The 14,405-nt window shown below is 35.8% G+C and overlaps 1 protein-coding gene across 1 annotated transcript in view; it reads left to right on the forward strand.

Moving 5' to 3' along the window:
* Positions 1–11,326, forward strand: part of LOC149791113 (uncharacterized) — a 142,919-nt gene extending 131,593 nt beyond the window's left edge. The window contains exons 9-11 of the mRNA XM_089973032.1: positions 1,070–1,645; positions 2,204–2,228; positions 6,174–11,326. Of these exons, the coding sequence (XP_089829158.1) occupies positions 1,070–1,645; positions 2,204–2,228; positions 6,174–6,826 (1,254 nt within the window). The 3' untranslated portion in view covers positions 6,827–11,326. The remainder of the gene's footprint in view (positions 1–1,069; positions 1,646–2,203; positions 2,229–6,173) is intronic.
* The last annotated feature ends 3,079 nt before the right edge of the window (positions 11,327–14,405 follow it).

Raw genomic sequence — 14,405 nt, forward strand, 5'->3', positions numbered from 1 at the left:
TATCACATATACATCACCAGTATATTCCAGTATATGGCTTCACCTGTATTAAATATCACATATATATACATCACCAAGATATTCCAGTGTATGGCTTCACCTGTATTAAATATCACATATACATCACCAAAATATTCCATTATATGGCTTCACCTGTATTAAATATCACATTCTGTTTTATTTTCAATGATGATTTCTTCTCAGGCCCAATTATAGTGATAGATTCTTTCAGAAAATATTACAAGGAACAACAAATGTTTCTCTGCATCAAAGTGCATACTAGTTGCGAATTTTGTGTTAGTTACTATACAGATTAAACGGAGTTGCTATGCTAAAAGCAAAGTTTGTGTTAGTTACTATACAGATCAAACGGAGTTGCTGTGCTAAAAGCAAAGTTAGTCAAAATGTACAACTTCCCAAGATGACCCCGATAAGTAATGAATAGATAACATAGCCATGCTGACATTGTAATGAGAAATAATTTGCATTAATATATTTAAAACTGCTTCAGTATTGGTAATCATTACAAATTTTGTTTTTGTATGAACAATGTCTAACTGTGCAGACGTTTATATAAAATATTAAGTATGCAAAAGTTTTAGGAAGACAAGTATATATTTGATTGACAGGGACTTTTTCAAGATATTGGCAGTATTTATCCTGGACAAGATTTGTCACTGGCAATTTTCTGTGGGATTACACTTTGAAACCAATGAAAAATATCATAAATAGTTTGTTTAAAACATATTTGGATAGAGTTCATTAGATTGTTCAAGTATTTTTTTTCTTCATATTGGTATACTGTATATTGATTGGAAATTAAAGACTTTAACATCTGCCTTATATCCCCATTAAAGATGTATACTGTATATTGATTGGAAATTGAAAACTTTAATCGCTGCCTTATATCCCTATATTGGTATACTTTACTGTATATTGATTGGAAATTAAAGACTTTAATCTCTGCCTTATATCCCCATTAAAGATGTATACTGTATATTGATTGGAAATTGAATACTTTAATATCTGCCTTATATCCCCATTAAAGATGAATCTATTCATTTAACAGGAGGAGAGTTACTTCCTTGCTCCTTGCATGCTGCAGCAAGAGACACCAGAGGAGGTCATATGCCCAAAACCAAATGATCAAATGGAGAGTTCACCTGTCATGTGCTATGTCTTCGTAGGTAACTTCCTACCCAGTCCCATCTTTCATAGACTTGTTGCTGCCTGTATTGCTCACTGGCCAATAGCCAAAAAGAAGACAGAGAGGATGGAAGAGAATCTGATATTTTGTGGCTGCTGCATGTTTCAGCTGGATGAACATCACAAACTGACCCTACATTTTAGAGAGCATGTTATCTTCCTGAGAGTGACAAGAATGGGAATCAAGGAAAAGACTCCATCGTCAAAGCTGTGCATTGAGGTGAGAGAGTTCATCACTATCAACCTCAACAACATCATTGGATACCTGGGTCAGGGTCTGAAGTTCGAGTACTTTATACAATGTCCTGAATACAATGGTGTCAGTATCAACAGCCTGATTCCTGTATCTAGACTCAAAGACAATGCAGAAGTACGTTGTGATTTCCATGGCCACATGATTGAGTCATGCAAAGTTTTGAATTTCTGGTTTGAAGATCAGGTGAGTGCTAGCAAATTAAGATGTGTTATGAAACTTTGTCGGAGATTTTATTTAACTTTTAAAAATACAGTGCATTATGCTTTCAAATCACTAAAAGAGATGTCCAGTTGGATTGTGACACAGGCATTTTAATGTTTATTACTATTTTTATTTGATTATATCACAATTTAATTCAAAATTATTCCCAAGACTCTGTCACTAAATGTGTAGATTTAATAATAGTAATGATAATAATAATAATGATAATGCTTTATTTATAGAGGATGACTCATTAGTTAAGGACTCTTCTCCCTTGAAGCCTTCTTAAGGAGAGTATAAGATTGTTATGTATCAGAAGAAATGCCATCCTTTAATTTGAATTGAATGGTTTTGTCATTAATGAAGACATATTAAGAAATACCATATTTTGATTTGAATTTGAATATTTTATCATAATGATGAAAAATAGAAAATACTCATATAAAAAAAATATAAAGATTATTATGCCTGTATACTTTGTGTAAGAGTTTGATAAATAATACAGCCTGTCAAAGTGTGGTTTTTTTTTTATCATTTCAGGAACAATCTGGAGATAGTGATGCTTGTAAGTATCCTACACATGTATTTGGAAGCTGGTGTGACTATAATATGTCCTTGATCAGGATAATCCTAGTATCACCTGCAAGGAATGTTCTATGAAATGTTTTTGATCAGGATAATCCTAGTATCACCTGCAAGGAATGTTGTATGATGTCTTTGATCAGGATAATCCTAGTATCACCTGCAAGGGATGTTGTATGCTATGTCCTTGATCAGGATAATCCTAGTATCACCTGCAATGAATGTTGTATGATATGTCTTTCATCAGGATAATCCTTGTATCACCTGCAAGGAATGATGATATGTGCTTCATCAGGATAATCCTAGTATCACCTGCATGGAATATTGTATGATATGTCCTTGATCAGCATAATCCTAGTATCACCTGCAAGGAATATTGTATGATTGTCTTTGATCAGGATAATCCTAGTATCACATGCTAGGAATATTGTATGATATGTCTTTGATAAGGATAACCCTAGTATCACCTGCATGGAATGTTGTATGATATGTCTTTGATCAGGATAATCCTAGTATCACCTGCAAGGAATGTTGTATGATATATCTTTGATCAGGATAATCCTAGTATCACCTACAAGGAATGTTGTAAGCTGGAGCATGTGATGACTAGAACTTGTTCTTGATCATCTATTGCTGTCTCACCTGTGTTGAATATTAAACACACAAGACAATATAAAATCTGGTCATACATGTCTCTCAAGCCATATGCTGTCTGTTCATATATTTACCTAGAATAATCTTTTGGGTTAAGGTGTTTTAGTATAGAGGAATATACCCTGTTTCAAACAGTGGTTAAACATTGTCACGAGCCTCATTGGCAGTAAACTGATTTGTGTCTAGCCCCCAGATGGATTATCCATTTACCTGGTTATTCAGTACCATGAATACGTAAACTAGCCTATCAGTAGACTGACACAATAATATAATGCACAAGAACCAATTAGCAAATATATCCAATACAAAGTTACAAATCTCTAAACAACAATAAATAACAGTCCTGGCCTGGCGATCAAATTCCTCAATACATTTGATTTCATCTTTTAAAATATAGGTGACAGAGTCATAGATCCTCTATTTTTCCATCTGTTCAAATATGTTCTGGTTATCTGTTGACGTGTCTTTTCAGACCTCATATGAACCCTTTGTCAGTGTATCTCTTTAGATGCCACGTCGATCCTCTCTTCTCCAATCATTGATGTGTCCCATCAGGCCCATGCAGAAAATGTCTGCTCCCTTTGACGGTGGGTCCATTAAGACCTTGTGCTGAACCTTTCTGTGGCAATTGATGCAGACATGAAAAGCTCACTCACTCTCAGTCATTCATGGCAAACACGCATCTGGGACACATTGGAAACATGGTTTCAAAGGGTAGAATGCAGTCTCTTTCCAAAGTTTATTATGCTAACTGGAGAATTTTCTCTAATTGATTTAGTTGCAAATACATTGATCCCTTCTGTTTACCTGTAACTGTATTACAGCTTTTAGATAGCCCATTCACATATACTCAATTTCTCTATGGGTGCCACCACTGCTCCAGATCATCACATTCCTGATTTCCTCAGGTATTTTGAGCTTCAGAGACTGGTGTCTACATTGTGTATTATCAAAACTACTTTTTAAACCTTTGAATGAAGCCCCCTTCAAGAACCTTGCCTGTAAGCAGTTTTCCTGGAGTTTCTGTTCCGTACCAATCTCTTATTCCCAGTCACAGTCTTATCAGTACTCAGTATGATTAGGATAGACTTATTTGCTGAGTTGGAGTCTAAGCTTTTAATTTGCTTGCTTGAAAAGGAAAAGACAATGTTGTAATTCTCTCTTTCTACCTATCAAGGATTCATCTGATATGTCAGCAGTCATCATTTCCACCTGGATTGCTTTCACGATCAAAAGAGCTTGTAAGTTCCGTACTGAGAGGAAATCATTTTTTCCATGTGAAATCCGGGCTATTGCATCATAGGCCTACTTGAACCATCCTCTTTGGATGATGTCATGAGGGCTGGCTTCTGGCCATCTTACTCACCTTTCCATTCTTTTACTTTATTTGGTTCCCCAAAGAGAAGGCAGATAAATAAGCAGTTTTACAGTAGAAGTTTTAAGATCACCTCTTCGAAGTAGATGTATTTGATCAAAATAATCCATTGGCACAGACAGACAAAAGCACATACATATATATCCTCAATAAATGTCATCGATTGTTTCTATCTAGGTCATAGACAATAGTTTAGAGTGGGTTTCATAATACCTCCAAGGGAGGGGTCTGAGGGGTTCAAATTGACACGATGTACGTTAGTTGAACATTTTGGCTTAAGTTGCTGCATTGAGCTTGGTGACCTTGTTAATGAGTACCAGTACTACACCCTCATCACAAAATAGTTCATTGTGACCTATAGTTCACACTTCGCAGGCTATGATTAAATTTTATCCTTTACATGTATTTTTCAAACTCTGGTAAATATAATGTCATCTGAATCTATGATCGTATGGTTTCCTGTTTGTTCCATGCCCTTACAATGTTGCATACGTTTCACATTTAGTTCCTGACCAAACATTTTAACCTAACCAGTAAAATGTGAAACTTGTATCACACTTGCATACTCTTGTGGTATAAATGTGATAATATTATAGTTTCATAATTCTAGCAAGAACTGAGCCTGAGAAATAAACTAAAATTCAACCAGTCTGTGAAGCATGAAATATTACCCACAGTAACTTACTTTTGAAACGAGAATTTAGTACTGATAAAGATGCATTCCGTCACTAATGTGTGTATATATATATATATATATATATATATATATATATATCGCATGCAAAGGATACAAATGTATGGCATGTCCAAGTGTAGCATTCAGACCAGCCTTTATCCTATCTCATTGCCCTATTTCACATCAGTTAATTTGATATAGAAAGCAGTATCATATCGTGTTGTCTTTAGATCACATCAGTTTTACTGAAAAAGAAAAACGAATCACATCTCGTTTATGGTCAGCTTATTTGATAAAAAGGCAGTATCATATCTAATTGCCCCATATCAGATCATGTTGCCCTATGTCACGTTATCAGATCCTACTGTATCTTGGCATATATGATGCAATTATGAAAGGACAACTTAAAATAATGCAGCTTTCTATATCAAAATAACACACTAATATATTGCTCATATCATCCGGATCTCTGAGGCGTTTGTAAATGAGCATGATCCGGCCATATGAGATTATCTTGTATCTACCTGGAATGCTATTTGATTGGAGGTATGTTTCAATGAGATCATCTTGTATCTACCTGGAATGTTATTTGATTGGAGGTATGTTTCAATGAGATTATCTTGTATCTACCTGGAATGCTATTTGATTGGAAGTATGTTTCAATGAGATTACCTTGTATCTACCTGGAATGCTATTTGATTGGAAGTATGTTTCAATGAGATTACCTTGTATCTGCCTGGAATGCTATTTGATTGGAGGTATGTTTCAATGAGATTATCTTGTATCTACCTGGAATGCTATTTGATTGGAGGTATGTTTCAGTGAGATTACCTTGTATCTACCTGGAATGCTATTTGATTGGAGGTATGTTTCAGTGAGATTATCTTGTATCTACCTGGAATGCTATTTGAGTGGAGGTATGTTTTAGTGCGATTATCTTGTATCTACCTGGAATGCTGTTTGATTAGAGGTATTTTTCAATAAATATTTCAGAGTCGGTCACTGCATCTCATAGTTCCCTTTGTCAGCAAAATTTAAGATTTGATAATGTGATGCACGAAATGTTAACAATTTCATGTACAATATATAGTACTGAGTAGATTGAGTAGAAATCCATTAATGTAGTTTGTTGATAGCATTCATACATAATATGAACAATTATTACATTTCAGAATGTGTTTCTATGTACTGAAATCATTTGTACCATTATTTTCATCTTTCAGCTTCTGTTAGTCCCATGCCACTCCAACCTACAAGCAACACTGACAGGTTCATGTGCATCACATATCTTTTGGTTGATATTGGAGCCAGGGTCCTGAGACAACTTTTAAGGCACCACACAGTCACATCCACCTGCACTTTGGACCAGTATCTTGCCAAATACAGTAATACTTTCAACAAACTTACAAAAGTGTTCAACAAGTCCCTTATGGCCATAATGTTTCCACCAAATGGCAGTGCTACCAACCTGGATGACTATGATATCACCCTGCTGTCTGCCCTCTTTAATAATATTGTGCCATCTCTGAGCAAGCAGGAAAAAGATTTGATCCAAAAACTGCGAGATGACAGAAACACATTGTTTGCTCATGCTAAGTCATGCCAGATTAATGCCAGTGAATTCCAGACCCACTGGAATGACATCAGCTCAACATTGATAACTCTCAGCCAGCACTGTGGGGACACAGCATTTGAGGCTAAGATATTACAGGAAATTCAGCACACCAAGATATCAGCAATCCCTGCTGGATCCTACCTTGATATACTCAAATCATGGTTTGACATGATAGAAACAGTTAAGGATGAGTTACAGAATGTGACATCAAGACTCCAAGCACTAGAGTCAAAGGAACAATCTTCTGCAAGTGATTTATAAGCATGGATGTCCTTCTGTATGCGCAGTGCAAATAACAAATCTTAACATAAATGACAAGTAGAGCTATCCGAAAAGAATGGATCATAAACAGATGTGCCTGTCAGAAGAAGAAGTGAGGGAATCATAGACATACATGTCTGTCCATTGAATGAACAACTGTAAAATGATAATCATAAACAGATGTCCTTCATTAAAAGGGACAATCTGAAAAGACTGAGTCATAAGCAGTAACAAGTGCCTCATCAAAATTTAATCCTAATCATTACATTGAAACAACAGTCTCAGTTAAATGAGTCACAGACACAGCCTCCTATCAATGTCTCAAAGTTCAGTAAAATGACTCCAAACACAATTGTGCATAAAGTAGTTGAAAGAAAATTCTCAGAAGACTGAGAATTAAACACACATACTTGAATCAAATAAACTATGCCAGGAAATTGAGCAATCAATACAAATATATAGGAACTTGACATTAATAAACAACGCAATAAATGTAATAAATACATAGGAACTTGACATTAATAAACAATGCAAGAAATGTAATAAATATATAGAAACTTTACATTAATAAACAACAATGCAAGAAATGTAATAAATATACATGATCTGAAGTAGAAGGAACGTCCTTTCAGTGAGAGTCACAATTATACATGAAATTCAACGTAAGAGCTTAGTGTGAGTTATAAGTATCCATGACATTCAACAGAAATAACATCGTGATACCTTTTAAGATCATGTCAGTCTTTATACATGATATTCAACAAAAAGAACATGTTGATACCTTTTAAGACCGTGTCGGTCTTCATACATGAAATTCAACAGAAAGTACAGTGTAATACCTTTTAAGACTGTGTCAGTCTTCATACATAAAATTCAACAAAACGAACATCGTAATACCTTTTAAGACCGTGTCAGTCTTCATACATGAAATTCAACAAAACAAACATCGTGATACCTTTTAAGACCGTGTCAGTCTTCATACATGAAATTCAACAAAAAGAACATCGTGATACCGTTTAAGACTGTGTCAGTCTTCATACATGAAATTAAATAGAAATAGCATCATGATACCTTTTAAGACCGTGTCAGTCTTCATATACGAAATTCAACAAAAAGAACATTGTGATACCGTTTAAGACCGTGTCAGTATTCATACATGAAATTCAACAGAAAGAACATCATGATTCCATTTAAGACTGTGTCAGTCTTCATACATGAAATTCAACAGAAAGAACATCGTGCTACCTTTTAGGACCATGTCAGACTTCATGCAGGGAATTCTACAGAAAGAACAGTGTGATACCTTTTAAGATCGCATGAGTCTTCATACAGGAAATTCAACAGAAAGAACAGCATGATACCTTTTAAGTCTGTGTCAGTCTTCATAATATGGCATTTTATGAGACTGTAACCATAACACTATTTTTCTACTGACTTTGGAACAATTGAGTGCATTCAGTCCGTTTAGCTATATAGCATGTAAAAATGTGTTTGGAATGGATTCGGTGCATTAGCTATAAATCATAATTATACATGTTTGGATCATGACAATAATAATTGCTTCACAAATTATCAGCTGTAAAACAATACTCTGCACTGGCTTCTCAATGTGACCAAATCATAAGTTTCTATTTATCTTTATTTCTCAAGATTTCACACAACTATATGCATTTTTGCTCTCTATCTATCTGCACTTGGCTAGCCCCTGAAGACAATCATGGACGTTTTTAAGAATGTATGACCGTAACACTAGAGAATTTTACTATAAAAGAGTCTAAAACTTTCCAATAGCTTCCCAGCTGCATACTCTGTTTTTCACTAAAGTATCTCAGGCACATCAACAGTTATTGGCACATCAATAGTAATTGGCACATCAACAGTCATTAGCACATCAATAGTCATTGGCACATCAATAGTCTTTTCACATCAATAGTCATTGGCACATCAGTGGTCAATGGCACATCAATAATCACTGGCACATCAACAGTCATTGGCACATCAATAGTCATTGGCATATATACAGTCATTGGCACATCACTAGTCATTGGCACATTAATGGTCAGTGGCACATTAATAGTCATTAGCACATCAACAGTCAATGGTCAATGGCACGTCAATCGTCATTGGCATATCAATAGTCATTGGCACATCAATGGTCAACGGCAGAGCAAAAGAGCTTTATCTTAGTAAATTTGTTGATCATTGGCAATACAAGTTTTGGGTAGGTATGTACTCGAAAAAAGTTCAGTCCTAACAAATGGCATGAAGTTCTCATAGACCTGAATACATATCCACTCCTGTTTTCCTTATTGTGTGTATTTGATAACAAGGTGCCGTGAAGTTGTCAAGGCTCTGCATACATTATCCATTCCTTCCCTAACTGTGCGTAGTTAATAACAAGATGACATGAAGTGCTCACAGGCTGTGCATACATTATCCACTCCTTCCCTAACTGCATGTATTTAATAAGAATATGACAGGCCTTGCATACATAATCCATTCCTTCCCTAACCATGTGTATTTAATAACAGGCTGACTGGTCTTGCATACATAATCCACACCTTCCCTAACCATGTGTATTTAATAAGAATTTGACTGGTCTTGCATACATAATCCACTCCTTCCCTAACCATGTGTATTTAATAACAGGATGACTAGTCTTGCATACATAATACACTCCTTCCCTAACCATGTGTATTAAATAACAGGATGACTGGTCTTGCATGCATTATCTTCTCCTTCCCTAGCCGTGTGTATTTAATAACATGATGACATAAAGTACTCACAGGCCATGCATACATAATACACTCCTTCCCAAACCATGTGTATTTATTAACACGATGGCAGTACATTCTCAGAGACCCGCATACATTATCCACTCCTTCTCTATATTATTCAATACTGTTTTTCTTATTGTGTGTACTTAATAACAAGATGACATGAAGTTCTCACATTCCGGGCATACATTATCCACTCCTTCCCTAGCCATGTGTATTTACTAACATTATGACAAGCCTTGCATACATAATCCACTCCTTCCCTAACCATGTGTATTTAATAACAGGATGACATTACATTCTCACAGACTCGCATTCATGATCCACTACTGTGTTTCTTATTGTGTGTATTTAATAGCAGGATAGGATGGAATGAAGTTCTCACAGACCCCACATTATATACTCAATCCCTAACTGTGCATATTTAATCTCGATCGAAGTGCTTGCTCTCAAACAAATGAAAATGCAATTGGCTTGAGTTTTCCCTAGGTTTTGGAATAATGCTGACATCAGCGCTTATATATGTAGGTTTTGCTGGGTACTGCATTGCTAAATTTGTTATAGATGTTACGAAATGCCGATATGGCTCATTTAGTCTTCCATACTTTTCATTTAATCAGGTTGTCTTGTTTCACGCGCCGTAATATTTCTGTAAATGTAATTCTTCGTCGTATCGCGTGACGCTTTTATTGCTCGCGCGGCACATGCGAAATAATGTATTATTGCGCACTACTATATATATATATAGGGTAGAGATATTGAAGGGCACAGCCAATATAGAGGGAAGCTCTTAAACATATTCAGCTGTCGGGCAGGTGCCATTGTTATTTCGTTAAAGCCAAACAGTTGGGTGAGTCGAATGTTGTTTTAGTCAACTCCTTTTATTATTTGCAATAATTATTCAGTTTCGTAAAAGCACGTTCATTGTTGTAGTATGTGGTCACATCGTTTATCATATTTGCAATTCAGTTTATTAAGATATAACCTAGGCGATGTGGTAACGAGTTAATTTCATCTAGTCGCTATCACAACTAATTTCGAAAACATTATGTATGTATTAATGTCATAGCATTACGTATGTTTGTTTTTATTGCATAGCATTCCTATGTCATACTTCGTACCTATCGTATATTCTTAAAGTAGTTGCAACAAAACCCATTCCAATTAAATTAGACTATTGGAAAGGTGTGTTTATTTTCCATATTCAGCTCACCGGTTATGAGCAGCCGGATGGGCTTGTGAATACCATGACGTCTGGTGTGCCATAACTAGTATAACCCACCGATTCAGTGCCGACGTAGTGCGGAGGGGAAAGTGACCGTGCCAGAGAGAAGGCCGTGTCAACGTATATCTTCCAATCAAGTAGTGTTTTGACTACAAGTAAAGGACAATAACAAGTAGTATATTGACTACAAGCAAAAGAACAATGACAAGTAGTGGTTTGACTACATGTGAATTATGACAGTATTGTCTGACTACATAAATGTTTGCAACCAGTAGCTGATTATATGGGTTTGCAACAAGCATTTGTTTATACGAACGTTTGCTAGAGATATTTGTGTACATGAAGTTTACATGAAGTTTCTAGAACTTCTTGACTACTTGAAGGTGACATAGTAGTCAAAGTATATTTCATATGTGTTTTATATTCATTTTATATACTTTTCTGTGTTATTTTCATATCATTAATACCAGTGTTTAATACATTGTCATTTGTCATCCACGAACGTGTTTACTGTTTCTTTAAAACCCTGCCCGGTCTCAAAGGGTCAGCTTGATTACGTTACAATAGATATCTACAAAACTTTGACTTATTTGAAAGTGAAATTACAGTCTGGTCCTCTCTAAGGTGTATGATGTGGACAGATGAGAAATCTTTCAATGTAGTTGTTTAAGACCAAGGTGTGATGAAGTTCAACTATAATTGATGGAGTTCTTTCACTGGTGTCATCCTCGAGTGTAATCTTGAATGAATCTTTAGCTCAATACCAATGTAGACCATGTTTGGCTGCAATACCAATACCAGTGTAGACCATGTTTGGATGAAATACCAATACCAATGTAGACCATGTTTGGCTGCAATACCAATACCAATGTAGACCATGTTTGGCTGCAATACCAATAATATTGTAGACCATGTTTGGCTGCAATACCAATACCAATGTAGACCATGTTTGGCTGCAGTACCAATACCAATGTAGACCATGTTTTGCTGCAATACCAATTTAGACCATGTTTGGCTACAATACCAATGCCAATGTAGACCATGTTTGGCTGCAATACCAATACCAATGTAGACCATGTTTGGCTGCAATACCAATACCAATGTAGACCATGTTTGGCTGCAATACCAATAATATTGTAGACCATGTTTGTCTGCAATACCAATACCAATGTAGACCATGTTTGGCTGCAATACCAATACCAATATAGACCATGTTTGGCTGCAATACCAATAATATTGTAGACCATGTTTGGCTGCAGTACCAATACCAGTGTAGACCATGTTTGGCTGCAGTACCAATACCAATGTAGACCCTGTTTGGCTGCAATACCAATACCAATGTAGACCATGTTTGGCTGCATGTGACAATATATGTCATGAAGGAAAGAAGAAATTCATATAAAAATCTGCAATTGTCAGGAAATTTAAATTTTACACAGCATTTTAAAGTTGACTAAAGTGAAATATTGTACAAAAAAGACATAATTGGATACAAATTTGGCATTTTTTACAACAGGTAACCCATCATAAATGTTTTAAAATGATGTTGGTTATAAATGGATACAAATTTGACATTGTGTACCAAGAATGGCCCGTCTGGAAATGTTTTAAAATGATACTGCTATAAATGGATACAAATTTGACATTGTGTACTAAAATAGCCCATCTGGAAATGTTTTAATATGATGCTGCTTATAAATGGATACAAATTTGACATTGTGTACTAAGAATGGCCCGTCTGGAAATATTTTAAAATGATACAAATGGATACAAATTTGACATTTTTGTACTAAGAATGGCCCATCTGAAAATATTTTAAAATGATACTGCTTATAAATGGATACCAATTTGACATTGTGTACTAAGAATGGCCCTTCTGGAAATATTTTAAAATGATACTGCTTATAAATGGATGCAAATTTGACATTGTGTACTAAGAATGGCCCATCTGGTAATGTTTTAAAATGATGCTGCTTATAAATGGATACAAATTTGACATTCTGAACTAAGAATGGCTCATCTGAAAATATTTTAAAATGATACTGCTTATAAATGGATACAAATTTGACATTGTGCACTAAGAATGGCCCGTCTGAAAATATTTTTAAATGATACTGCTTATAAATGGATACAAATTTGACATTGTGTACTAAGAATGGGGGTGACCACTCCGGTGGCCTAGTGGTTAGAGCGTCCGCCTCGGATGCGGGAGGTCGTGGGTTCGATCCCCGGCCGAGTCATACCAGAGACTTAAAAAATGGTACTAACAGCTGCCTCGCTTGGCTTTCAGCATTAAGAGGTTAGTGTTATAACTGGTCGGCCTGGTGTCGGGATAATGTGACTGGGTGGGACATCATGCTAGACATCACTATAAACTGCCACATTGCAGACATCGTAGCGATATGACTGAAAAATTGTTAAAGCTACGTTCAAAATCAAAATCACACACACACTTAGAATGGCCCATCTGGAAATGTTTTAAAATGATACTACTTATAAATGGATACAAATTTGACACTGTGTACTAAGAATGGCCCATCTGGAAATATTTTAAAATGATCTGCCAAATTTACATAAAAAAGTTAATAAGTCAACAGCTTGGCAAGAAATTTAGTTCTTTACAACTTTAATTTATTTATTATGGGTGTGAACATAAAGGCTAATAATGCACACATTAAATTACATGACCATGAATACAGCAGTGTTTAGGAATTTGTGCAACAAGCTACAAAGTCATTGTTTGGTGTTTTATGCATTTGTTCAGTGTTTGATGGGGTAAATATGGCAGCCAGTATAGTTAATAGAGGAAGAACCTGAAAAACCCTATTAAGAACCACCAAGAATCAGGAAACAACTGGTAAGCTTTCTCACGTACACACATTGGCCAAGCCCAAGTCTAAGACCCATGGGGACAGAGGTGAGAAGGCATTGATCAGTAAAGCCAAACACTTTAGACCACTCCACCACCTGTGGCCCCACAAACAGTTAGAGCCCCTGGAATACACTGCTAAAGCAATTACTAATCATTGGTGACATGTAATTATAATAGTTTTGAAACCTCCAATTTGCTTAATTACTCTCTAATATATAAATGTTTCAGTTGAAGCCACTAAGACACTTATGTGTTCATTAGTACTTTCAAGACTGGACTCTTGTAACTCAATTATGTCTGGTTCATCTCAATATCTGTTCCATAAACTTCAAAAAGTTTAAAACACAGCTGCTCGGCTCATACTTAGAGTACCACGATCAGAGCACACACACACCCACTGCTCTGTGCCCTACACTGGCTATCCATTCGATCCAGAATCAAACACAAAATTTGTTCTCTATGCTACGTTTCACTGTTGGACTCTAGTCCAACATACCTATCTGACCTCACCCATGTGTACACAACAACACGATAATTATGCTCCTCTTCTGACAATCGTATACTCATTATTCCCACTACGAAAACAAAGTCATATGGACAGGGTTCTTTTGCATACCATGGCCTAGCAACGTGAACTGGGTGCTCTAAAAATGCTCACTTATTTCAACTGCAAGACCAAACTTAAAGATCTAAAAATATTTCCTA

This window comes from Sinohyriopsis cumingii, chromosome 10 (assembly GCF_028554795.1).
Source record: "Sinohyriopsis cumingii isolate HCF-2022 chromosome 10, ASM2855479v2, whole genome shotgun sequence".
NCBI classification, from domain to species: domain Eukaryota; kingdom Metazoa; phylum Mollusca; class Bivalvia; order Unionida; family Unionidae; genus Sinohyriopsis; species Sinohyriopsis cumingii.